Genomic DNA, 24,461 nt, shown 5'->3' on the forward strand with positions numbered 1-24,461 from the left:
TCTTCTTTTTTTTTTTTTAAATTTTTAATTAAAAATCCTTACAAGTGCACTCTTTAATCCACCTCACCTATTTCAACCTTCCCCGTCCTACCCACCTCCTCTCTGGTAACCATCAGTTTGTTCCCTATAGGTAAGAGTCTGTTTCTTGGTTTGTCTCTTTTTTCCCCCCTTTGCTCATTTGTTTTGTTTCTTAAATTCCACATATAAGTTGCTTCATCTATTCTTTTCTTTTAAAAAAGATTTTATTTATTCATTTATCAGAGAGAGCACATGCAGGGGAGTCTCAGGCAGAGGGAGATACAGGCTCGCCGCTTAGCAAGGAGCCCGATTTGGGACTCTGATCCCAGGATCCTGGGATTGACTTGAGCTGACGGCAGACGCTTAGCCAACTGAGCCACTCAGGTTTCAGTTGTACAATTTAGTGATTCAACACTTACATGCAGCATCCAGGGCTCATCATAGTGAGTGCATTTCTCAGTCCCCTTCGCCTATTTAACCCTTCCCCTACCTACTTCCCATCTGGTAACCATCAGTCTGTTCTCTGTAATTAGAGTTTGTTTCTTGATTTGCCTCTCTCTTTTCTTCCCCTTTGCTCATTTGTTTCGTTTCTTAAATTCCACATATGAATGAAATCATATGGTATTTGTCTTTCTCTGACTGATTTATTTCACATAGCGTAATAATCTCTGGCTCCATCCAGTTGTTGTAAAATGGCAAGATTTCATTATTTTTTAAATGGCTAAATAATACTCCATTGTGTATATATACCACATTTTCTTTATCCATTCACCAATCAGTGGACGCCTGGGCTACTTCTGTAATTTGGCTATTGTAAGTAATGCTTCTGTAAACATATTATTTTATATGCATGTATCCCTTTGAATTAGTGTTTTTGCCACCTTTGGTTAAATATCTAGTAGTGCAATTGCTGCATTGTACGGTAGTTCTATTTTTAACTTCTTGAGGGATCTTCATACTGTTTTCCAGAGTGTCTGTGCCAGTTTACATTCCCACCAATAGTGCAAGAAGGTGCCCCTTTCTCCACATCCTTGGAAACACCTGCTATTTCTTGTGTTGTTGCTTTTAGCCATTGACAAATGTGAGGTGATATCTCATTGTAGTTTTGTTATATCACAAAGCCATAGCAATTATAACAAGATGGTACTGATATAAAAATAGATACATAGATCAATAGAACAGAATAGAAAACTGAGAAATAAATCTAGTGTATAGTCAATCTTTGACAAAGCAAAAGAGAATAACCAAGGGGAAAAGGTTAGTCTCTTAACAAATGGTGTTGGGAACATTGGACAGCAACATGCAAAAGAATAGAACTGGACCTGTTTCTTGTACTATACACAAAAATAAATTCAGAGTGGATTAAAGACCTAAATGTGAGATAAGAAACCACTAAAATCTTATAGGAGAACACAGGCAGCAACTTCTTTGATATCTGCTATAGCAACCTCTTACTAGATAAGTCTCCTGAGGCAAGGGAAACAAAAGCAAAAATAAACCATTGGGATTTCATCAAAATGAAAAGCTTTTGTACAGGGAAGGAAACAATGAAACTAAAAAGTTACCTTTGGAATTGGAGAAGATATTTGCAAATGATATATCTGATAAGGGGTTAGTATCCAAAATAGGTAAAGGACTTATAAAATTCAACACCCAAAAACAAATAAATAAAAATGAGCTTAAGACATACACATTTTCCCAAGGACATACAGATGGCCAACAGACAGGAAGAAATGCTTGACATCACTTATCATCAGGGAAATACAAACCAAATGCCTTTTTCCATATATACATTCTTTTTAAGATTTTATTCATTTGAGGGGCACCTGGATGGTTCAGATCATTGGGCATCTGCCTTTGGCTCAGGTCATGATCTCTGGGTCCTGGGATGGAGCCCTGCATCTGGCTCACTGCTCAGTGGGATGCCTGCTCCCTCCTCCGCCCCCTGTTTGTACTCTCTCTGTCTCTCTCTCAAATAAATAGATAAAAGCTTTAAAAAATATTTTTTATTTATTTGAGAGAGCGTGCTCACGCAGGTGTATAAGCAGGGAGAGGAACAGAGGAAGAAACAGACTCCTCACTAAGCACAGAGCCTGACTTGAAGCTTGATCCCAGGACCTTGAGATCATGACCTGATCCAAAGTCAGACACTTAACCAACTGAGCCACCCAGGCACTCCACTTTTTCTGTTTTAGTCTCTGGCTTTTATCTAGGAGGCTTTCTTCAAGTATCTGGAAATCTTTGACTATCTGTAAAGAGTGAGGCATAAAAAAAAAGCTGATTGGAAGGAAGGCTATGTATATAGATGGATCGGTCTCCATGACAAAAAGTGATAGGGGAAACATTGTTTTATTGAAGACTTTCAGATGTCACTTCCTGTTAATCTTTTATCTTAGACCAGATAATTTTCCTAAAGAACAATCCAAGTTCCTGCCTGGGGTGACATTTAAATATAGCATCCAGGATTCTAGAACTCAGCAGGGGAAAGCTTCGTAAATTTATAGACTTTGTAGACTTTAACTTAATCTCCTTTCCAGAATGGCTTCTCACTTGCTCCTTACAACTGTGTATGGTGTCACTGAATCCCAGAGTCTCTCTTTTTTTTTTTTTTAAAGATTTTAATTATTTGACAGAAAGAGATTACAAGTAGGCAGAGAGACAGGCAGAGAGAGAGAGGAGGAAGCAGGCTCCCTGCTGAGCAGAGAGCCCGATGCGGGACTCGATCCCAGGACCCTGGGAACATGACCTGAGCCGAAGGCAGCGGCTTAATCCACTGAGCCACCCAGGCGCCCCAATCCCAGAGTCTCTTAATAAATGGCTTCAGAGAATTACTTTGACTGGGGTTAGTGCGGGTCATTTGCCCCCTCCCCCCAAAAAAATCTATCTATCTATCTATCTATCTATCTATCTATCTATATATATATCTGAGGTTGAAAGATAAATATTTTTGTTTTATTCAGAGTAAACTTTGAATTTCTATTCACACAGCTCATCAGAACATTCAGTCATTAAGCCACCTCTTGGAGATTCTTCAGGGAATCTATCAAGGTCAAGAGGGGAAGAGGTAATGCTTTTAATGCTTTGGGGAAGGAGGTTTCATTATTATTTTTATATATACCTGCAGATATTGCTAAGGAATTCTCAATTCATAGAAAACCATTTTTAGAAATAATCATTATTATTAATGTTATTTGTTGCAAGGATAAATGAAAGCTTATAATACTTATAATTGCAATCTTGACTCATGAGTTGGGGCTGTGCACTACTCTCTGAAAACCCTATGGTTAATTTGTTTAGATATTATTGGTATTTCTTTTGGGCTTCTCATCAGTGCAGCTGTTTTTTGCTTTGGAACAAGACATTCTTCCCTAAACTACTATACAGCTACCTTATTTTCTTTAGTTCAAACTTTAATCCCATACACAAAGACACTATTTCAGATGCTGATGGAACCAGACAGGTAACATAAATGAATAAAGTTGACTATTGTGATAAGCACATAAGAGTATTTGTCCCTTGTGCAAAGAAATATGCTTATCTAGTGTTTCCAGTTCTTTTGATTTTCAAGAAATTATAAGAATGTAGATTTTTTATGTGAAATCTATTTTAAAAATATCTACAAGTTTCTTAAAATATTTAAACACACGGAAGAAGAGCAAATAAAGTTAACTGATGGGTCTGCCACATCTGTTCTAAAGCAACCCTTTATGATTATTAGTGTGCTAGTGGCCATTTAATCAGTTATTTACCTCTCTTTTTCTCTTATCTATCACTGGTGTTCATTTGGCAAATTTCTTACATGTGGATTAATGGAAGATATAGCATTTCTAACCAAATAAATTCAAATGAGTAATAAGAGAATTCAATTATCTAAGAGAGACATAGTATGACCCACCAGGTTTTCCCCTTATACTCCATGAGGATGTATTTATTCCATGAATAGATAAAATTTTGTGTAGGGAGAGGCATAATAAACTCTTTGTTGATATAGAGCTGAAGTGACTTGCCTTTGTTTGTATACTTGACATTCATACTTCCTGAAGGCAGGATTTGGTTAGGTCTATTGACTACACCCAGTCTAGAGGTCCCTGTTCCAGGTTCAGTCCCTTGTGGTCAGGGTAGCAAGCTAGTTACAAATGATACTAATAGCAAGAGCCATCAAAACTTATATAGAACTGCTTCAACTTGCCTTCCTCAGCAGAGACCAGATAGGTTGACAATTTAAATTAAAATGAGATTCAAATTTAGTGTTCTGATTAAAATCATTTTTATAATTTTAAAAGAGTATTTTACAATTTCAGTTTGAAATATTGAACTATTCATTGCTGGAGATAATGGTAAACTATCCCCCCTACCCCACCCAAGAGGAAGTGGATTGATTAATAATAGTCTTATACTTCCTACTTTTAGAAACAAAAATGATATTCTGTTAATTTTATAAAAGTTATATGTGTGGGCTATTTTTTCTTTTTCTTTTTCTTTTTTTAAAGATTTTATTTATTTATTTGACAGATCACAAGTAGGCAGAGAGGCAGACAGAGAGAGGGGGGAAGCAGGCTTCCTGCCAAGCAGAGAGCCCGATGTGGGGCTCGATCCCAGGACCCTGGGATCATGACCTGAGGAGAAGGCAGAGGCTTAACCCACTGAGCCACCCAGGCACCCCTGAGCTATTTTTTCCTTAATAATTAAAGATAACTTTATATGAGAATGCATAGTCTTATGTTTTGTCATAGTAAGCAAAGAAAGCTTTGAATGTTTCTGAGCTTTCTGAACTTAGTTCAGCAATGGGCAGCAAAAAGCAGAAAAATTTGGGTTAATTTGAATTTGCCATTTAAAAGAATATGTGATTATAGGTAGTTAATGTGAAGTAATAAAATGAATGTAAAATAGGCTAAAGATGAATTCTTTCAAATTCATTTTTTCCTAAGATGACTTTCATATTTATTCTTTCCACAGGATGATAAATCAAAAAAGCAGTTTGTTTGTATTAATACTCTAGAAGACACACAAGCTGTTAGAGCAGTGGCTTTTCATCCAGGTGGTGGTTTATATGCTGTAGGCTCAAATTCAAAAACTCTGAGAGTATGTGCCTATCCAGAAGTAATTGATCCAAGGTAAGGATAGTTGGTTTGTACTATCATTCTTGCTTCAGTTTTTAATTTAGATATATCGGTTCCTTTTTCAGAATTGCCATTTGGTAGCATTCAGTTTTTATTTCTTTTTCTTTTATTAAGTCTTTAAATTTTATTTTCAATGCTTAAGAAATATACATAAGAATTATTGACTAATTTTGTAAATTTTTGTCCATTTTGATTAGGCCATGAATTATATATGCAACTAAAAAGAATCTTGATATGATCTATTTTCTAGATCAGTATTAAGCACCTTCTAGGTATTGGCAATTTATCAGTCTTCTTTTTCTGTTTTTAATTATGGAACTTTTCAAACATATGCAAAAGTAGAGAATAGTACAGTGAAATAAAGTAATTGTCAAGATTTTTGTCACATTTGCTTCATCAGTTCTGTTTGTTTGCTAAAGTATTTTAAGGTAAATTTGATGTCATTTCATCCTTTATGATGAATCTCCAAAAACATGTACATTTTCTTATATAGATTTGATGTTATCATATCTAATAAAATCTTTAGTATCCTAATATTAGGCTGTGTTTTAAAGTGTGGATAAGATGCTATTACTCCGGTTGGTTGGGTTGTGGACATTGGGGAGGGTATGTGCTATGGTGAGTGCTGGGAAGTGTGTAAGCCTGACAATTCACAGACCTGTACCCCTGGGGCTAATAATACATTATATGTTAGTTTAAAAAAAAAAAGATGCTATTATTCCATTAAACCAATGTTTGACTCCCATTAAAAGCCATACTCTTGAGGAGCCTGGCTATTCAGGACCTTCCACAGCCATGCCTGTAGCTCCTCACCTGCTACAGTATCCATCCCACTCAGTCTTCAGAATGCCCTGGGCTTCTCTCTGCTAGCCCCATAGGCTGTTTCCCATACTGCACACTGGGCTGGCACTTTCCTTACTATATATTATCTTCACTGGAGCTATTCTTCTGTCCTTTAAGGCCTAGTACTTTTAACTGGACTAGAACACTTAAATCTACCTTACTGTATGTGGATAGTCATGACATCAACCCTTGCCAGATTTGAAACTCCAGAAAGAATTCTGCTTCCTTTATTTTTTATTCATCCCTTACCTTCCCTCAGCCTCTATCAGATGCTCCATATATGTTTAATGTTTTTTGAACTTTCTGAATTTGGAAGCATTAGTATTTTTTTTTTCAATTCTTCTGTGTTTGAGTTAAAATCCATGAAAAATATGTGAAATGGAGACTTTTAAAAAAATAATCTTGTTTCCTGTGTGGTCTGAAATAAGAGGTTAGTCTAAGAATAGTTCATAATTTTACTTTTGGATTTTAAATCTGCTTTAAATTTATTTCTTCCAAGATTTTGAAAATTGTTATTGACATGTTGTCTGCTACTTTTTTGCTCCCTCCCTCAAGAACAACAATAATATAGAACTTTATTTCTTTCAGCAAGCAAGAAATTGAAGTCTTTCTATAATTTTTCTTTTTAGTGCACATGACATCCCTAAGCAGCCAGTGGTACGTTTTAAAAGGAATAAACATCATAAAGGATCCATTTACTGTGTGGCCTGGAGTCCTTGTGGACAGTTATTAGCAACAGGATCCAATGACAAATATGTCAAAGTTCTGCCCTTCAATGCAGAGACTTGTAATGCAACAGGTAGGTCCCAAGTATGTAAGCAGTAGCTTACCAGTGTATTCTTAATGTTTTCCCAATGTTGTAGCTTTATGTATCTTTGTATTATTTTCAGTATAATCTAAGAATATAGCCTTAAGGAGAGTTTTTTTATATTATAGTTGCTTAGTTGCCTTCATAAGGCATGATTGATTTTTTTTGGTAAGTTCTTACAGTTGTCTAATAATTAGAAAATTGTTGTTATCAGGGATGCCTGGGTGTTTCACTCCGTTAAGCATCTGCCTTCAGCTCAGGTCATGATCTCGGGGTCCTGGAATCCAGCCCTGTATCAGGTTCCCTGCTCACTGTAGAGTCTACTTCTTCTCTCCCTCTGCCACTCCCCCTGCATATGCTCTCTCTTTCAAATAAAATAAAATCTTTTAAAAATTATTATTAGAAAGGTAACTTTATTTTTTTAAGATTTTATTTATTTATTTGACAGAAAGATCACAAGTAGGCAGAGAGGCAGGCAGAGAGAGAGGAAGGAAAGCAGGCTCCCTGCTGAGCAGAGAGCCCGATGTGGAGCTTGATCCCAGGACCCTGAGATCATGACCTGAGCTGAAGGCAGAGGCTTTAATCCACTGAGCCACTCAGGTGCCCCGAAAGGTAATTTTTAAATAACTACTAACAGTGCATTAATGAATATGTTAGAGTACCTGTCTTCTCTTTCATTTCTACTTGTGATTTCTGTCCGTCAAATAAACAAAATCTTTTTTTAAAAAAGGAATGATGATAACTGAATCAGTATTTTGATTTTTTTTTTTAAAGATTTTACTTATTTATTTGACAGACTACAAGTAGGCAGAGAGGCAGGCAGAGAGAGAGAGAGAGAGAGAGAGAGAGAGAGAGAGAGAGAGAGAGAGAAGCAGGCTCCCCGTAGAGCAGAGAGCCTAATGCAGGGCTCCATCCCAGGACCATGGGATCATGACCTGAGCCAAAGGCAGAGGCTTTAACCCACTGAGCCACCCAGGTGCCCCAGTATTTCTTTGCTGGGGTTCATGGGTAATTCAGCTGGTGAAGTGTCTATCTTTGGCTTAGGTCATGATCCTGGGGTCCTGGGATCAAGCCCCGAGTAGGACTCCCTGCTCAGCTGGGGAGCCTGCTTCTTTCCCCAGCTCATGCTCTCGCTTGCTTTCTCTGTCAAGTGAATAAATTAAAAAATCTTAAAAAATAAAAAAACCCAGGGATGCCTGGGTGGCTCAGTTGGTTGGGCCACTGCCTTCGGCTTGGGTCATGATCCCAGGGTCCTGGGATGGAGTCCCACATAGGACTCCTTGATCAGCGGGGAGCCTGGTTCTCTCTATGCCTCTGCCACTCTGCCTGCTTATGCTTGCTTGCTCTCGCTCTTTCTCTCTCTCTCTCTGACAAAATAAATAAATAAATAAAATCTTAAAAAAAAAAACAATCAGAAAAACACTTCAAATTCTTTTCTCAGTAAAGTGAAATTGATTATAGTATTAATCCCTAAATGAAAATATAAGCCACACCTCTCTACAATTATTCTTGCTTAGTTTTGAGACAGTTTAACAATCTCAAATTATCATAGTAAGTTGAGCAGCATCTTTTTTTTTAATTCTTATTGTTGTTTCAGGACCGGATCTGGAATTTAGTATGCATGATGGGACAATTAGAGACTTGGCATTTATGGAAGGCCCAGAAAGTGGTGGAGCTATTTTGATAAGTGCTGGAGCAGGGGATTGTAACATTTATACAACTGATTGTCAAAGAGGACAGGGCCTGCATGCTCTGAGTGGACATACTGGTATGTGATATCTTCGATGCTACTTTTCTTTTTGTTCAACCTGTGCTTTTTCCCCCTCTGCATTTTCATTAATGGGGTATATTTTATCAAAAGGGACTTCTTCAAGACAGGAAATTTTTATTTTAAAAATTTATATTGGGAACTTTGGATAACAACACAGTAATGATAAATAACATTTCCCCTGGTGTGCTAAATCCTTTGCTATACAGATAATTTCTTAACTTAATTCTCACAACACCCTTATAAGTCACGAAGTTTTATCTCAATCTTATATATGAAATAAATAAAACTTGGAAAGACAAGACTTGACCAGTATCTTACAACTAAACATAGCGGGACTGAGATATGACCTCAAGTCTGTCTCTTGCAAAGCCAGTATTCTAACCCCACAATCCTTTGCTTTGCCATAATTTGCTGTAATTTCAGATGATAATTTTTTTCAGTACTAATTATGATATCCTGAAATAGTGAAAGACAAAACAGATTGCTTAGTATGGTTTTCATGTTGTACATTTTATTGGATTTTGGTTTTATGAAAATTGCCAAAATAGGGTCACCTAGGTGGCCTAGTCGATTAACTGTCTGCCTTCAGCTCAGGTCATGATCTCAGGGTCCTGAAATCTAGCCCCACATTGGGCTCTCTGCACAGCAGAGAATCTGCTTCTCTATCTCACTCTCTTTCTCACAAATAAATAAAAAAAAAGAAAAGAAAATTGCCAATATATTTGATACATGTGGAAAATCTCTACCTGCCAGTATATTTGATTAACCAGATCATCCCATGTCCAATAATGAGCACCTACCTTTGAATGTATTAAGGAAAAGTACTGTTTGTTCCACAGTAATAACTGAGTATATGATCTTTTATAGGCCATATTTTAGCACTTTATACCTGGAGTGGCTGGATGATTGCATCTGGTTCCCAAGATAAGACTGTTAGGTTTTGGGATCTTCGGGTACCAAGCTGTGTTCGTGTTGTTGGCACAACATTCCATGGAACTGGTAGGTTTTTCTGGAATTTAAATGAGTTTATATGAGAAAGAAACTTTGTAAATTGCACTTACCTACTTTCTCTCCCCTGTTAAACATATGTTAAAAAAGAACAGAAACAAAGAGATACTTGATATTTTATTGATTACCTTAAATTCTTTCAAAATATATTCATCTCTTATTTCTTTGTAAAAATAAAATTCAGTTTAGGAAACTTGAAGCCCAGGAGATTAAGTATTATTCCCCACTTATTATGTTAGCAGGGCTATTTTATTTTATTCTTTTTTTCCCTTTTTTTTATTATTATGTTCAGTTAGTCAACACATAGTACATCATTCGTTTCTGATGTAGTGTTCAATGATTCATTAGTTGCATATAACACCTAGTGCTCATCACAGCATTTTAGAAGGGCTATTTTAGGATTCAGATCTTTAAGGAAATTTTTTTAATACATACACAGTGGAGAAATTGAAATTAAACAAAATCGTTTTCTTCCAGTCCTGTTCCTTGGTGTCTTTCCCTAAGAGACCAGTTTCTTACTTATTTTTCTATACATAATCCGTAAGTATATAACCAAGAAGTTTGTATATATCATAATCTTCTGTCTTCTTTGAACATGTGTATACATGCACACAGAAATGGTAGCATATAACAATACATGCCTCACATTTTAAACTTAACAATATACTTTGGATTGTTCCATGTGAAGTGATAGTACTGCTCTTTGTCTTTTATCATTTTTTAAGACACTGGTATCTAAGAGTGATGCAGCATCCTGCCATTGTCTTTATTTTAGAATCCTTTTTCTTTTGTTGTAGTTTTTTTTTTTTTTATTGTAGTTTTTAATAGCAATTCTATGGCACTATTCCAGGTGAAAATGCCTGCCTTTTATTCTTACTTTTTTTGGTGATGTTTTTGTTTTATTTTAATGCTTTGCCTGCCTTTTATTCTTACTTTTTTTGGTGATGTTTTTGTTTTATTTTAATGCTTTGCCTATTCTCTTGACCTCCATAGACCTTTTTTTAAAATCAGGAATATTTTACTTACTATTTTAAGAATGCTTTATTTATGACTAGAGGTGCCGTTAAATTACCAGCCACATGTTAATATGCAACTCACTGGGGTCTGGTGTCAATGCAGTGAATATTGCTGAGTGTGTTTCACTTGAGGCTCATTCTGTGCTCTGGGTTTCCTTTTTGGTTTTTTAAGTTTTTATTGTAATTCCAGTTAGGTAACATGCAGTGTTATATCAGTTTCAGGTGTACAATTTAGTGATTCAACACTTAACATACATCACCCAGTGTTCATCACAAGTGCACTCCCAGTCCCCATCACCCATCTCACTCATGCCCCTACCCACCTCCCCTCTGGTAACCATCACTGTTCTCTGTAATTAAGAGTCTGCTTCTTGATTTGTCTCTTTTTCTTTTGTTCTCCTATGCTCATTTTGTTTCTTAAATTCCACATATGAATGGAAATCATGTGGTATTTTTCTTTTTTACTTTTTTCACTTAGCATTATACCTTCTAGCTCCATCCATGTCATTGTAAATGGTAAGATTTCATTCATTTTATGGCTGAGTAATATTCCATTGTGTGTGTGTGTGTGTGTATCCATTCATCAATCGATGGATTGATTACACCTTACATAACTGGAAGTCCAAAGGACTACTTCTATAATTTGTCTACTGTAAATAATGCTGCTATGAATATATCATTTTATATGAATGTATTCCTTTGATTGTTTTTGTATTCTTTAGGTAAATACCTAGTAGTGCAATTGCTGTGTTGTAGGGTAGTTCTATCTTTAACTTTTTGAGGAACCTTCATACTGTTGTTTCTTATGTTGTTGCTTTTAGCCATTCTGACAGCTACAAGGTGATATTTCATTATTTACATTTCCCTGATGATAATTGATGATGGATACCTTTTTGTGTGTCTGTTGGCCATGTGTATGACTTAATTGGAGAAACTGTTCATGTCTTTGCCTATTTTTAATTGGATTATTTGGTGTTGAGTAGTATAAGTGCTTTATAGATTTTGGATACTAACCCTTTATCAGATACATCATTTGTAAATGTCTTCTCCCATCCCGTGGGTTGCCTTTTAGTTCTGTTGATTGTTTTCTTTGCTGTGCAGATGTTTTTTTATTTTGATGTAGTCCCAGTAGTTTATTTTTGCTTTGTTTCCCTCGCTTCAGAAGACTGGAAAAACCTGCTTTGGCCACTGTCAAGTTACTGCCTGTGTTCTCTTCTAGTATTTTTATGGTTTGTGGTCTCCCATTTAGGTCTTTAGTCCATTTTGAATTTACTTTTGTGTGTGGTCTAAGAAACTGATTCAGTTTCTTGCTTTTGTATGTTGCTGTCCAATTTACACAACACCATTTGTTGAGGAGACTCTCTTTTTCCCATTGGATAGTCTTTCCTGCTATGTCAAAGATTAATTGACCGTATAGTTGTGGGTTCGTTTCTGGGTTTTCTTTTCTCTTGAACTATGTGCCTGTTTTTTTAATTTTTTTTTTAAAGATTTTATTTATTTACTTGACAGAGATCACAAGCACGCAGAGAGGCAAGCAGAGAGAGAGGAAGCAGGCTCCCTGCTGAGCAGAGATCCCAATGCGGGGCTCAATCCCAGGACCCAGGGATCATCACCTGAGCCAAAGGCAGAGAGGCTTTAACCCACTGAGCCACCCAGGCGCCCCTGTGCCTTTTTTTAAAATGCCAATACCATATTGTTTTGATGATGACAGCTTTGTAATATAATCTGTTTTTTTTTTTTAAAGATTTTATTTATTGGGGCTCCTGGGTGGCTCAGTGGGTTAAGCCGCTGCCTTCGGCTCAGGTCATGATCTCAGGGTCCTGGGATCGAGTCCCGCATCGGGCTCTCTGCTCGGCAGGGAGCCTGCTTTCCTTTCTCTCTCTCTCTGCCTGCCTCTCCATCTACTTGTGATTTCTCTCTGTCAAATAAATAAATAAAATCTTAAAAAAATAAAAAAGATTTTATTTATTTATTTGACAGAGAGATCACAAGTAGGCAGAGAGGCAGACAGAGAGAGAGGGGGAAGCAGGCTCCCCGCCGAGCAGAGAGCCTGATGTGGGGCTCAATCCTAGGACCCTGAGATCATGACCTGAGCCACCCAGTGGCCCCAGCTTTGTAATATAATTTAAAGCCCAGAAACGTGATGCTCCAGCTTTGCTTGTCTTTTTCAAGATTGCTTTGGTTATTTGAGGTCTTTTGTGGTTCCATAGAAATTTTAGAATTGTTTGTTTTAAATCTTAAAAAAAAAGAGGTGGCTCAGTGGGTTAAGCCTCTGCCTTTGGCTCAGGTCATGACCTCAGGGTCCTGGGATCAAGCCCCACATCTGGCTCTCAGTTCCGTGGGGAGCCTCCCCCCCACCCCCCAACAGCCTACTTGTGATCTCTCTGTCAAATAAATAAATAAAATATTAAAAAAAAGAGAATTGTTTTAGTTCTGTGAAAAATGCTTTGGGTATTTTGATGGTGATTGCATTAAATGTGTAGATTGCTCTGGGTAGTGGAGACATTTTAACAAGATTCTTTCAATACATGGACGTGGAAAGTCTTTCCATTTCTTTGTATCATTTTCAGTCTTTCATAGTTTTCAGAGCACATATCTTTCACCTCTTTGGTTAGGCTTATTCCTAGGTATCTTAACCATTTTGGGGGCAGTTGTAAGTGGGATTGTTTTCTTAATTTCTGTTTCTGCTGCTTCATTATTGGTGTATACAAATGCAAAAGATTTCTGTATATTTTGTATCCTATGACTTTATTTATTCTAGCAGTTTTTCAGTCTTCTCTCTCTCTCTCTCTCTCTCTCTATATATATATATATATATATATTATGTGTGTATATGCAGATAGTGAAAGTTTTACATCTTCATTAACAATTTGAATGGCTTATTTCTTTTTGTTGTCTGATTGCTGTAGCTAGGACTTCTAGTACTATGTTGAATAAAAGTGGTAAGAGTGGACATCCTTGTCTTGTTCCTGACTTTAGGGAAAATGCTCTCAGTTTTTCATCATTAAGGATGATGTTAGCTCTAGATTTTTCATAAATGGCCCTTGTTATGTTGAGGTATGTTCCTTCAAAACCTACTTTGTTGACGGTTTTTATCATGAATGGATGTTGTACTTAGTCAAATGCTTTTTCTGTATCCATTGAAATGATCATATGGTTCTTATCCCTTTTCTTATTGATGTGCTGTATCATGTTGAATGATGTGAGAATACTGAACCACCCTTGCAACCCAGGAATAAATCCCACTTGATTTTTTTCTTGAGAAGTCTGGCTAGATGTTATCTATTTTTTTTTCCCCCCCAAAGAACCAGCTCCTAGTTTCATTGATCTGTTATATTGTTTTGTAAGTTTCTACATGGACCTTTTTCTGTACTTTGATTCAAACCAGATATAATTTGTTCTAGCAAACTTGATTCTGGAATATACACACATGTACAATTATATTTTTATATATGAATATGTTATCACTGATTTGTTAAAGCTTAGTTTGCATTGTCACCAAAGTTAATGCATAACATGGTTTAAAGAACCAAATAGTTCAGTAAGGCTGATTAAAAAAAACATTGCCCTGAGAATTGTCCCCTGTCCTCTAGCCACTGCCTCATTTCCCATTTCTCCAAGACATCCATTTTTAACTTTTGTAAGAGTTGTGTTTTCATATTTCATTTTTTAAAAAGATTTTATTTATTTATTGAAAGACAGAGATCACAAGTAGGCAGAGAGAGAGAGGAGGAAGCAGGCTCCCCGCTGAGCAGAGAGCCCGATGTGGGGCTCAATTCCAGGACCCTGAGATCATGACCTGAGCCAAATGCAGATCCTTAATGACTGAGCCACCTGGCACCCTTCATACTCCTTTTTAAAAAAACTTTTATTTGTTAAGTAATCTCTACACCCAATATGGGGTGTAGAGACCCTGAGATTAAGAATAACATGCTCCACCAACTGAGCCAGCCAGGTGCCCCTTATTTTCATATTTCTAAAGAACATGTCTCCAATTATAGTTTTTTTTTTTAGGGTTATTTATTCTCTTACCACTGTAAAAGATGAAGATTTTTTATATCCCTTTCCAATTCACACTTTTCCTCATCCCCTCACATGCTTCTATCTCCCATTCTTTCAATATAGTTGTACCATTTTTGGTTACATCAGTATTCATTCCTTATATTGTTTTAGCACTTATAGTGCTATTCATATCTTTTTTTCCCTTTTCTTTCATATCTTCTTGTTTTTCTTGGTGTTAATAATTGGAGTTGGTTTTTGTTTGTTTGCTTGCTTAGTTTCTATACCCTTATCACTGACTTACCTCCAAACTCTCCCCAGTTGTCTAAATTATTTTCAGCCCCTTTTCTCTCCTTTTCAGAGACTTAAACTTTTTGGACATCTCCTTTCTCTTGCAGCATTGTCTCACTCTCTACTGTATCTGCCCTTCTTTTCTTCTCTACCATAGATACACAAAAATGTCCTAGAATTGGAAATGCCCCAAAGTTCCTCTTTTGACCTCCTTATCCCCTTCACATCTTTTACCTTAATTTCTTGCTCTTTCTTACCCAGAGGTCTCAGAAGTCCTATTACATGTGCTGTTTCCATTTTCTCATCCTTAGTCTTCAACCTATTCCAATCTATCTCCTGCTACATCTACTCCAACAAAAGCTACCTTTTGGGGGGCACCTGGTGTCTGCCTTTGGCTCGGGTCATGGTTTCAGGGTCGTGGGATCAAGCCCCACATCAGGCTCCCTGCTCGGCAGGGAATCTGCTTCTCCCTGTCCCTCTGCCTGCTGCTCTGCTTACTTATGTTCTCTGTCTCTCTGTCAAATAAATAAATAAAATCTTTTTTAAAAAGCTACATTTTTCCAAAGTCACCAATAATTTCCTGCTGTCAAAATAACTTTTAAATCCTTATTTTACTTCAGCTCTCAGGGACATGTAAGTTGATTCCCTCCTCTTTTCTTTTGGGCTTTTCACTCTCCTTTTACCTTCCTATATAACTGCTTTGTTGGTTCTTCGTCCTCTGCTCAGTCTTTAAATTTTGGTATTCCCTAGGACTCAGGACTTCTGTCTTCTCCCTTTCCCTCCGTGAGTATTTCTATTCCTCCAGCTTTAAGTATAATTCCTATACTGACCTTAACTCTTTATCTCTAGCCCAAACCTATTCTACATGCCAGGCGCATATTTCTGATCCACCTACTTGACATGTCCTTTTGGATATCTTAAAGGATATGTCAAACTTAACATGTCTTAAACTACTGAGTCATGACTTCTCAAACAAACTGCCTCAGACCTCGTTACCTAAGTGCTACTACCACCCATTGTTCGTACCGGAAAGAGTCTCCCTGGTTCTGTCGTTCTCTCCTTTCCTCCAATAACCAATTAATAAGCAAAATGTATTGTTTTAGCCTCCAGAATGGATAAACCACCACCACCTCTCAGTTAAACCACTGCAGAGCGTCCTTACTGTCTCTGCATTCCTACTTTTCCCCCTTCAGTCCACGGTCTGCACAACAGCCAGAACCCACCATACCTTGCTCACAGTACTTCAGTGCCTTTTGATTGCTCCTAGCTTAAAGTGCAGACTCTTTACCATGTCCAGAGCAGTGTTCTTCAATTTTAACTTCATTATTGTTCCTCTCCATGCAAGGAGAGAAATGAAATTAAATTTTTTCCTAACCAGATAAATTAAATAATAGGAATAAGATTTTATTGGGTGGGGTTAAGCTTTGGAGGGTTACAAATTATTGTTAATGTTTAAGATTTTTTCATCCCCTGAGAACCATTTTGCAACCCCCTGGGCGGACATTATTGCGCTCATTAAAAATGCACCGTCTAGATTTAGGGCTGCAGCAAGTGGACTCAGCACTTATGGTCATTTAGTTTCCACTGGTGTGTTGCTTAGACACATTTCCTACACTGTGTCCAAAAACACATTTTGTTGTTTAATTTCTTGTTCTCCTAACTAGACTGTAAGCTTGTGGGAGTTTTCTGACACTTAAAAAGTGGCTCACCTATTGCACTATTGCACTATAAGTAACGGCATCCCAAGGGGTTCTCCCAAGTGACCAAAAAATTAAACTTTCTCATTCTCATAGGATCTTGCTTCATACTTTGTCTCTAAAAAGGATGTAAGTGTTTATTGGTTGAATGTTAATTTGGATTTTTCTTTCAGTTTTGATAAGCTACATTAAATTTTTAGTGTACGGTTCAGTGAACATAATTAGCTGTTGTAGTTGAGCTGTATTGACTTTTCCATATGAAACTTTTATTCTTTCTTTTATACAGGCAGTGCAGTGGCATCTGTAGCTGTAGATCCCAGTGGTCGTCTCTTAGCCACAGGACAAGAAGATTCTAGCTGCATGTTGTATGACATAAGAGGAGGAAGAATGGTACAAAGTTATCACCCTCATTCCAGTGATGTTCGCTCTGTTCGATTCTCTCCTGGAGCTCACTACTTGCTAACAGGATCCTATGATATGAAAATAAAGGTGACAGACCTACAAGGTGAGGGAGATTGACCTCTTTTCTTGTTTGTAGTCTCTCTTATTCTATTTGGGATCTCGCCTTTTTTTTTTAATTTAATTCACATATACTTTTTTATTATTTATTTATTTGTCAGAGAGAGAGAGAGAGAGAGCAAGCACAAACAGGTAGAGGCAGAGAGAGAAGCAGGCTCCCTGCCCAGCAAGGAGCACGATGCAGGACTCAATCCCAGGACCCTGGGATCATGATCTGAGCCGAAGACAGCGGCTTAACCAACTGAGCCACCCAGGCGTCCCAACATATAACTTTTTAAATTTATTTACTAAATTCCAGTATAATTAGTGTACATATTATATTGGTTTCAGGTATACAACATAGTGATTCAACAATTCTGTACATCACCTAGTGGTCATCAAGATAATTGTATTCTTGGGGCGCCTGGATGGCTCAGTGGTTAAAGCCTCTGCCTTCGGCTCAGGTCATGATCCCAGGGTCCTGGGATTGAGCCCCTATCGAGTCCGGCATTAGGCTTTCTGCTCAGCAGGGAGCCTGCTTTCCTCTCTCTCTCTCTGCCTGCCTTTCTGCCTACTTGTGATCTCTGTCTGTCAAATAAATAAATAAGATCTTCAAAAAAATAAAAAAAGTATAATTGTATTCTTAATCCCCTTCACCTGTTTCACCCATCCCCCCCACCTACTTCACCTCTGGTAACCTGTTTGTTCTCTATAGTTAAGAGTCTGGTTTTTTGGTTTGTCTCTTTTTTTTCTTTGTTTAGTTTCTTAAATTTCACTTATGAGTGAAAGCATATGGTATATGTCTTTCTCTGACTGATTTATTTCACTTAGCATTATACCCTCCATCCATCTTGGACAGATGCAAATGGCAAGATTTCATTTTTTTATGGCTAATAGTTCATCATGTATATTTGTTAATATTTCATTATTTGTGTGTATGTGTGTGTATACCACATCTTATCTATCTGTTCATCTACTGATGGATATTTGGATTGCTTTCACATCATGGCTATTGTAAATAATGCTACAATAAACATAAGGGTTCTTTTTGATTAGTGTTTTTTAATTCTTTGGATAAATACCCAGTAATGGAATTACTAGATCATATGGTAATCCTAATTTTAATTTTTTGATGAACCTCCATTCTGTTTTCCACAGTGGCTATACCAGTTTGCATTTCCAGCAACAGTGCACAAGGGTTCCTTTCCTTTTTCTACAGATCTTCACCAACACCTTTTTTATCTTGTGTTTTTTATTTACCATTCTGACAGGTGTGAGGTGATATCTCATTGTGGTTTTGATTTGCATTTCCCTGATGGTTAGTGATGTTGAGCGTCTTTTCATGTGTCTGTTGACTGTCTGGATGTCTGTTCATGTCATCTGCCCATTTTTAATTGGCTTATTTGGCTTTTTGGTGTTCAGTTGTTTTTATTTTTTATGTATTTTGGATAGTAATGCTTTACCAGATATGTCATTTGTAAATATCTTCTCCCATTGTAGGTCGTCTTTTTGTTTTGTTGATTGTTTCCTTTCCTGTGCAAAGCTTTTTATTTTGACGTAGTCCAGTAGTTTGTTTCCTTTGCCTTAGAAGACATATCTAAAAAAATATTGCTACTACCAGTGTGAGGAAAAAATTACTGCCTGTGCTGTCTTCTTGGATTTTTATGAATATTTAGATCTTTTTGTTATTGTTGTTAATCTGGTATAATCAACTTTGTAACATTTTCAAATTTTAGTTTTATAGTACTTATAGTGAATTGTAGCAAATTATTAAATCAAGTAAATAGTCTTATTTTATTAAGTAATTTTAAAATATTTGAGGGGTGCCTGGGTGGCTCAGTGGGTTAAAACCTCTGCCTTTGGCTCAGGTCATGATCCCGGGGCCTGGGATGGAGCCCCGCATTGGACTCTCTGCTCAGGGGGAGCCTGCTTCCTCCTCTCTCTGCCTACTTGTGATCTCTGTCAAATAAATAAATAAATAATCTTTAAATAAAATAAAATATTTGAAAGAATAAACATTTACTACACTAAATCATTTTGAGTTCAGTGATGACAGATGTTAAAATACGCTTTATGTTCTCTTATTTGTTTCTACTTTAAAAAACTTAGTGTAAAATGGACAAAAAACATACAAAAAGATGATCAATATCATTAATCATTGGGGAAATGGTTACTATAAAAAACAATAGTAACAATATAAAGTAGTAAGTGTAGTAAGGATATGGAGAAATTAAGTCCTGTGTGCGTGGTTGGTGAGAATGTAAAGTGATGCAGCTACTATGAAAAACAGTATGTGGTTCCTCCAAAAAACTAACAGTAGAAATACCATACAAGCCAGCAATTCCATTTCTAGATATATATCCAAAAGAATTGAAAGCAAGGTCTCAAAGAGATATTTGTATATCCTTGTTCATAGTGGCATTATTTATAATAGCCAAAAGATGGAAGCAACCCAAATAAACATTGACAGGTGAATAACCAAAATGTGGTATATGCAGACAGTGGAATATTTTTTAACCTTACAAAAGGAAGGAAATTCTCATACATGCTACAACATAGATGAACCCTGAGGTCAGTATGCTGAGACAAATACTATACAATTTCACTTACATGAGGTATCTATAATAGTCAAACACAGAAACAGAAAGTAGCATGATGATTGTTTGGGGCTGGGGAGAGTGGAAATTGGGAAGATTTCAGGTATGAAAAAGGTCTGGAGGTTGGTCGCACAACAATGTAAATATACATAACACTGCTGAACTATATACTTGAGGGAATTAAGATGACAAGTTTTATGTTAGGTGTTTTTTAACTGCAATTAAAAAATTTAATGGAAATGTAACCATAATGCATTATGTGGTTCAGCTGTGGACAGTGTGTATATACATTTTCATAATAATGTATATATACAATAACTAGACAAAAATTATGATGTAACTATATTTGCTAGATAGAGGAAGTTTAGAGTAGGGGAGGATGGAAGTAATTCAAGAAAAATAGAATTTTCAATGATTATCAATTTCAATGCTTGATGATTATCAACATTATTCAATGTCTAAAATTGAAAAATCAGTAGGGCACCATAAACACATTATTCAGAAATAAAAGATTAAAAAAAAACTTAGTGTATAATTGGTGTAATTATGTCTTCAGCCTCTAGTTTTATTTTTAATTATTTAGTAAGCAAATATTTATTTTCTATCGACTAGGGACAGAAAGATGAATAAGGTAACTTCCTCCTTGATGGAGCTTACATTTTGGGGGTAAATAAAAAATAAGTAATAAATGATGTAATTTCAGGTATTGGTTAAGTGCTATTAAAAAATTAGCGAGGGGGGGCGCCTGGGTGACTCAGTGGGTTAAAGCCTCTGCCTTTGGCTCAGGTCACGATCCCAGGGTCCCGGGATGGAGCCCTGTATCGGGTTCTCTGCTCAGCAGGGAGCCTGCTTCTCTCTCTCTGCCTGCCTCTCTGCATGCTTGTGATCTCTGTCAAGTAAATAAGTAAAATCTTTAAAACAAACAAACAAACAAAAAAACAGGCACATAGTTCAAGAGAAAAGAAAACCCAGAAACGAACCCACAACTATATGGTTAGTTAATCTTTGACATAGCAGGAAAGACTATCCAATGGGAAAAAGAGAGTCTCCTCAACAAATGGTGTTCTGTAAATTGGACAGCAAGAAACTGAATCAGTTTCTTAGACCACACACAAAAATAAATTCAAAATGGACTAAAGACCTAAATGGGAGACCACAAACCATAAAAATACTAGAAGAGAACACAGGCAGTAACTTCTTTGACAGTGGCCAAAGCAGGTTTTTCCTGCTGTGAGAGAGCGCCTGGGTGGCTCAGTGGGTTCAGCCGCTGCCTTTGGCTCAGATCAGGATCTCAGGGTCTGGGGATGGAGCCCCACATCAGGCTCTCTGCTCAGCAGGGAGCCTGCTTCCCTTCCTCTTTCTCTGCCTGCCTCTCTGCCTACTTGTGATCTCTGTCGAATAAATAAAATCTTTAAAAAAAATTAGCAAGGGTGGGAGAGAGTGACTGTGTGGATCGAGAAGGCTATTTTAGGTAGACTCGAGTAGGTCTCTTTAGGGAAGTGCCATTTGTGTAGAGACTTGAATGATAAGAAGGCACGAGCCAGGCCAGGATGTGCTGAGGCATGAGTGAGTTCAGCATGTTCATGACACTGCAAGAACCCAATGTGTCTGGGACTTAGAGAACTAAGGGAGGGAGAGACAAGAATAAATCAGAGGTAGGAGAATAAATGGAGTGATCTGGTATCTATTGATATCTGTTTAAAAGGTAATTTTGAGTTAGGTAGGGAGAATGGAATATACGTGTGAATATCAGGCTGTTGGAACAGTTCAGGTGAGGACTGATGGTAGCTTAGACTAGGGTGGTAGAGGTGGAGGTGGTAAGTAGTGACTGAATTTGGGACATATTTTAATTTGTTTAGATTAAAAAAGGAGAGTGAGAGGCATGCTGATTCCTAGGCTTTTGGCATGAGCAACCAGATTGTGCCATTAACTGGTAGGAGGAGGAACAGGTTTGGGCAAGAAAATCAAGTTTGGTTTAAACAAATGAAGATGACCATCAGGCAATCCAGTGAGATATGGAATGGCTATTTGGATACTATTCGGGAGTTCAGATGAGAAGTCAAGGATGGAAGTGAAATGTGTGAGTCATAAGTACACAAATGGCCATGGTACCAAGGTATTAGATGAAACTCAATAGGAAGCGGGTGTAAAGGGAACAGGAAACCCAAAGGCTGCCTCCTGGGACAGGAGCAGCAAACCAGCAGAAGAAACAAAGGTATGGTGGCACCAAAGTCAGAGAGAAATCAAGGAGAGAGTGGCAGCTATGTCAAATGTTGCTGTGTATATTTTTCCAAATACTGCTTAACATAGGTATTAAAAGAATTTATCCCTATTTAAACCTTTAACTGTATTAATGTAGTTTAGGACTTTGTATACTGTAATGCCTTCAAGTAGCGGGAAGTCTGTGAAATCCAGACATATACTTATTTTGGATTGTAAATCAGTGTCTCTCTCTTTTCCATTTAGGGGATCTCACTAAACAGCTTCCTATCATGGTGGTGGGGGAGCACAAAGACAAAGTGATTCAGTGCCGATGGCACACCCAGGATCTTTCCTTCCTGTCATCCTCTGCAGACAGAACTGTAACCCTCTGGACTTACAATGGATAGAGTACACCCAGTGTCAATCTATGCAGTGAAAGCACAGAGACTTCAGACTACTGAGTTGTGAAAATTATAAAACTGAAGAACGTAGACTGATCGGAAAGTGGCTTAGCACGAGGAGGCCCCTTATTACCATGTATCCCTTTGATAGGAAGCGTCGGGTGGTGTTATTCTGCAGTGCTTTCAGTCTTCCATGTGAGCTCGTGCTGCTGTGACCTGCTATATGTAGTCTTGTTGCCAAAGCCTGCGGAAGAGCTCTTACGTTGTCAGTGTGCGCTCCACATCAAGGTGGAAGATGTGTTTACGGTTTAGTATTAAATGCATTCCTTGGTCTTTGCCTACATAACAGTTTTATATGCACATTGAAATTGAACTATACTTTAAGCATATTATTACATGTAATGCAACCAAGTTCTACACAGATTAAACATAGGTGTTCAGAAATTACTTTTCTCACACTCCCATGATATTATCTCACTTGTCAGCTAGAGGTCAGAATTTTACATGTCTCTCAGAAGTTACATGGTTATTTTCGCTTAGGATCATTATAGAGTTTAAAGATGGATGGAAAACTGCTTCTTAGTTCATGATGTGGTATTGGCCTTTTCTTTTTTCTTAAACCCAGGGATATAATTACTATCTTGTCACATTATTTTGTTTCAGGATTTAAAGGTAAATATGTTTGCTTCAGAAACTTGTTAATTTCAATTTTTTGAATGCAACAAGATACCTCCCTTCTAAACTGTACTGTAGAAGCAGAGCAGCGGCGTTATGTGATGCAACACTTGATGGTACAGTAAATTTACTGGCTAGTGTTTTTCCTCTTAAAAATTAAAAACTTTGCCATAGACTATAGCATGGTTTGAAATGCTATGTCTGCATGATAATTTAAAATGGAAAAATTTAAACTTTGCACTCCAAAAGCTTATTTGGATTTGTTTCTTGCACTGTTTTGTGTAATGCAGAATAATGATTTTATTCCTATGGCATTGTAGATCCTAACATTTATGTATCTTTATTTTCATATTGTACAGTAATTTTACTTTAAATTATTAAATAGGCTATTTTATTTATTTCAAATGCTGTTGAGTTGGTTCTAATTATTGAACTGTCTGTGCACTGTATGTAGCAAGCATTTTTAATCTATTGTATACAAGTGGAAAGGATATTAGAAGTGTAACCGTGCTATTATTTCAATAAAGACCTCTTGACACCTAAAAATATCCTTTTCCTTAGTGTCTGTGACTTTCAATTTAGAGTGTTATTTTCTCCAGTTTACTTGGAGGTGGTGTGGTCCAGTGGGTGAACCCCACAATCAATTCCTTTTTTTTTTTTTTAAGATTTTATTTATCTGTCAGAGAGAGAGATAACAAGCAGGGGAAGCAGCAGGCAAAGGAGAAGCAGAGGTCCTGCCAAGCAAGGAACCCAATGTGGCAGACGATCCTGGAACCCTGAGATCATCACCTGAACCAAAAACAGATGCTTAACCAAGTGAGCCACACAGGCATCCCCACCAACCCCCGCCCAATCGATTTCTTGAATTTTTTTTAAAAGATTTTATTTATTAACTTGACAGAGACAGAGAAATCACAAGGAGTCAGAGAGGCAGGCAGAGAGAAGAGGAAGCAGGTTCCCTGCTGAGCAGAGAGCCCAATACAGGGCTTGATCCCAGGACCCTGAGATCATGACCTGAGATCATGACCTGAGCTGAAGGCAGAGGCTTTAACCCACTGAGCCACCCAGGTGCCCCTTGAATTTCTTTCTAAAGTTCTACTGGATGCCTGGCTAGCTCAGTTAGTGGAGTGTGTGACTCTTGATCTCAGGGTTGTGGGTTCAAGCCCCACATTGGATGTAGAGATTACTTAAATAAAATAAAGTTCTACTGACCTCTCTCTCTCTCTCTCTTTTTATTTGACAGAGATCACAAGTAGGCAGAGAGGCAGACAGAGAGAGATGGCGGGGGGGGGGGGGGGAGCAGGCTCCCTGCTGAGCAGAGAGCCTGATTCAGGGCTCGATACCAGGACCCTGAGATCATGACCTGAGCTGAAGGCAGAGGCTTAACCCAAGCTACCTAGGCACCTCTACTAACTTACTTCTTAACCCTTGGGCAACTGCCTAACTTTTATGTGTTTCCTGTCTCTCTTAATCAAGATCTAGGGAACTTTCCATCCTGGATATATTGTGAAAGTTGA

General features: G+C 37.4%; 1 protein-coding gene across 24 annotated transcripts in view; it reads left to right on the plus strand.

The window, feature by feature from the left end:
- Window positions 1–23,490, plus strand: part of WDR47 (WD repeat domain 47) — a 66,402-nt gene extending 42,912 nt beyond the window's left edge. For all 24 annotated transcript variants that reach the window (XM_082687561.1, XM_082687543.1, XM_082687551.1 and 21 more), the window contains 7 exons: window positions 3,007–3,082; window positions 4,975–5,132; window positions 6,611–6,780; window positions 8,387–8,557; window positions 9,428–9,559; window positions 16,858–17,076; window positions 22,133–23,490. In XM_082687561.1, the coding sequence (XP_082543687.1) occupies window positions 3,007–3,082; window positions 4,975–5,132; window positions 6,611–6,780; window positions 8,387–8,557; window positions 9,428–9,559; window positions 16,858–17,076; window positions 22,133–22,275 (1,069 nt within the window). In that variant the 3' untranslated portion in view covers window positions 22,276–23,490. The remainder of the gene's footprint in view (window positions 1–3,006; window positions 3,083–4,974; window positions 5,133–6,610; window positions 6,781–8,386; window positions 8,558–9,427; window positions 9,560–16,857; window positions 17,077–22,132) is intronic.
- The last annotated feature ends 971 nt before the right edge of the window (window positions 23,491–24,461 follow it).

This window comes from Mustela nivalis (assembly GCF_964662115.1).
Source record: "Mustela nivalis genome assembly, chromosome: 10".
NCBI classification, from domain to species: Eukaryota; Metazoa; Chordata; class Mammalia; order Carnivora; family Mustelidae; genus Mustela; species Mustela nivalis.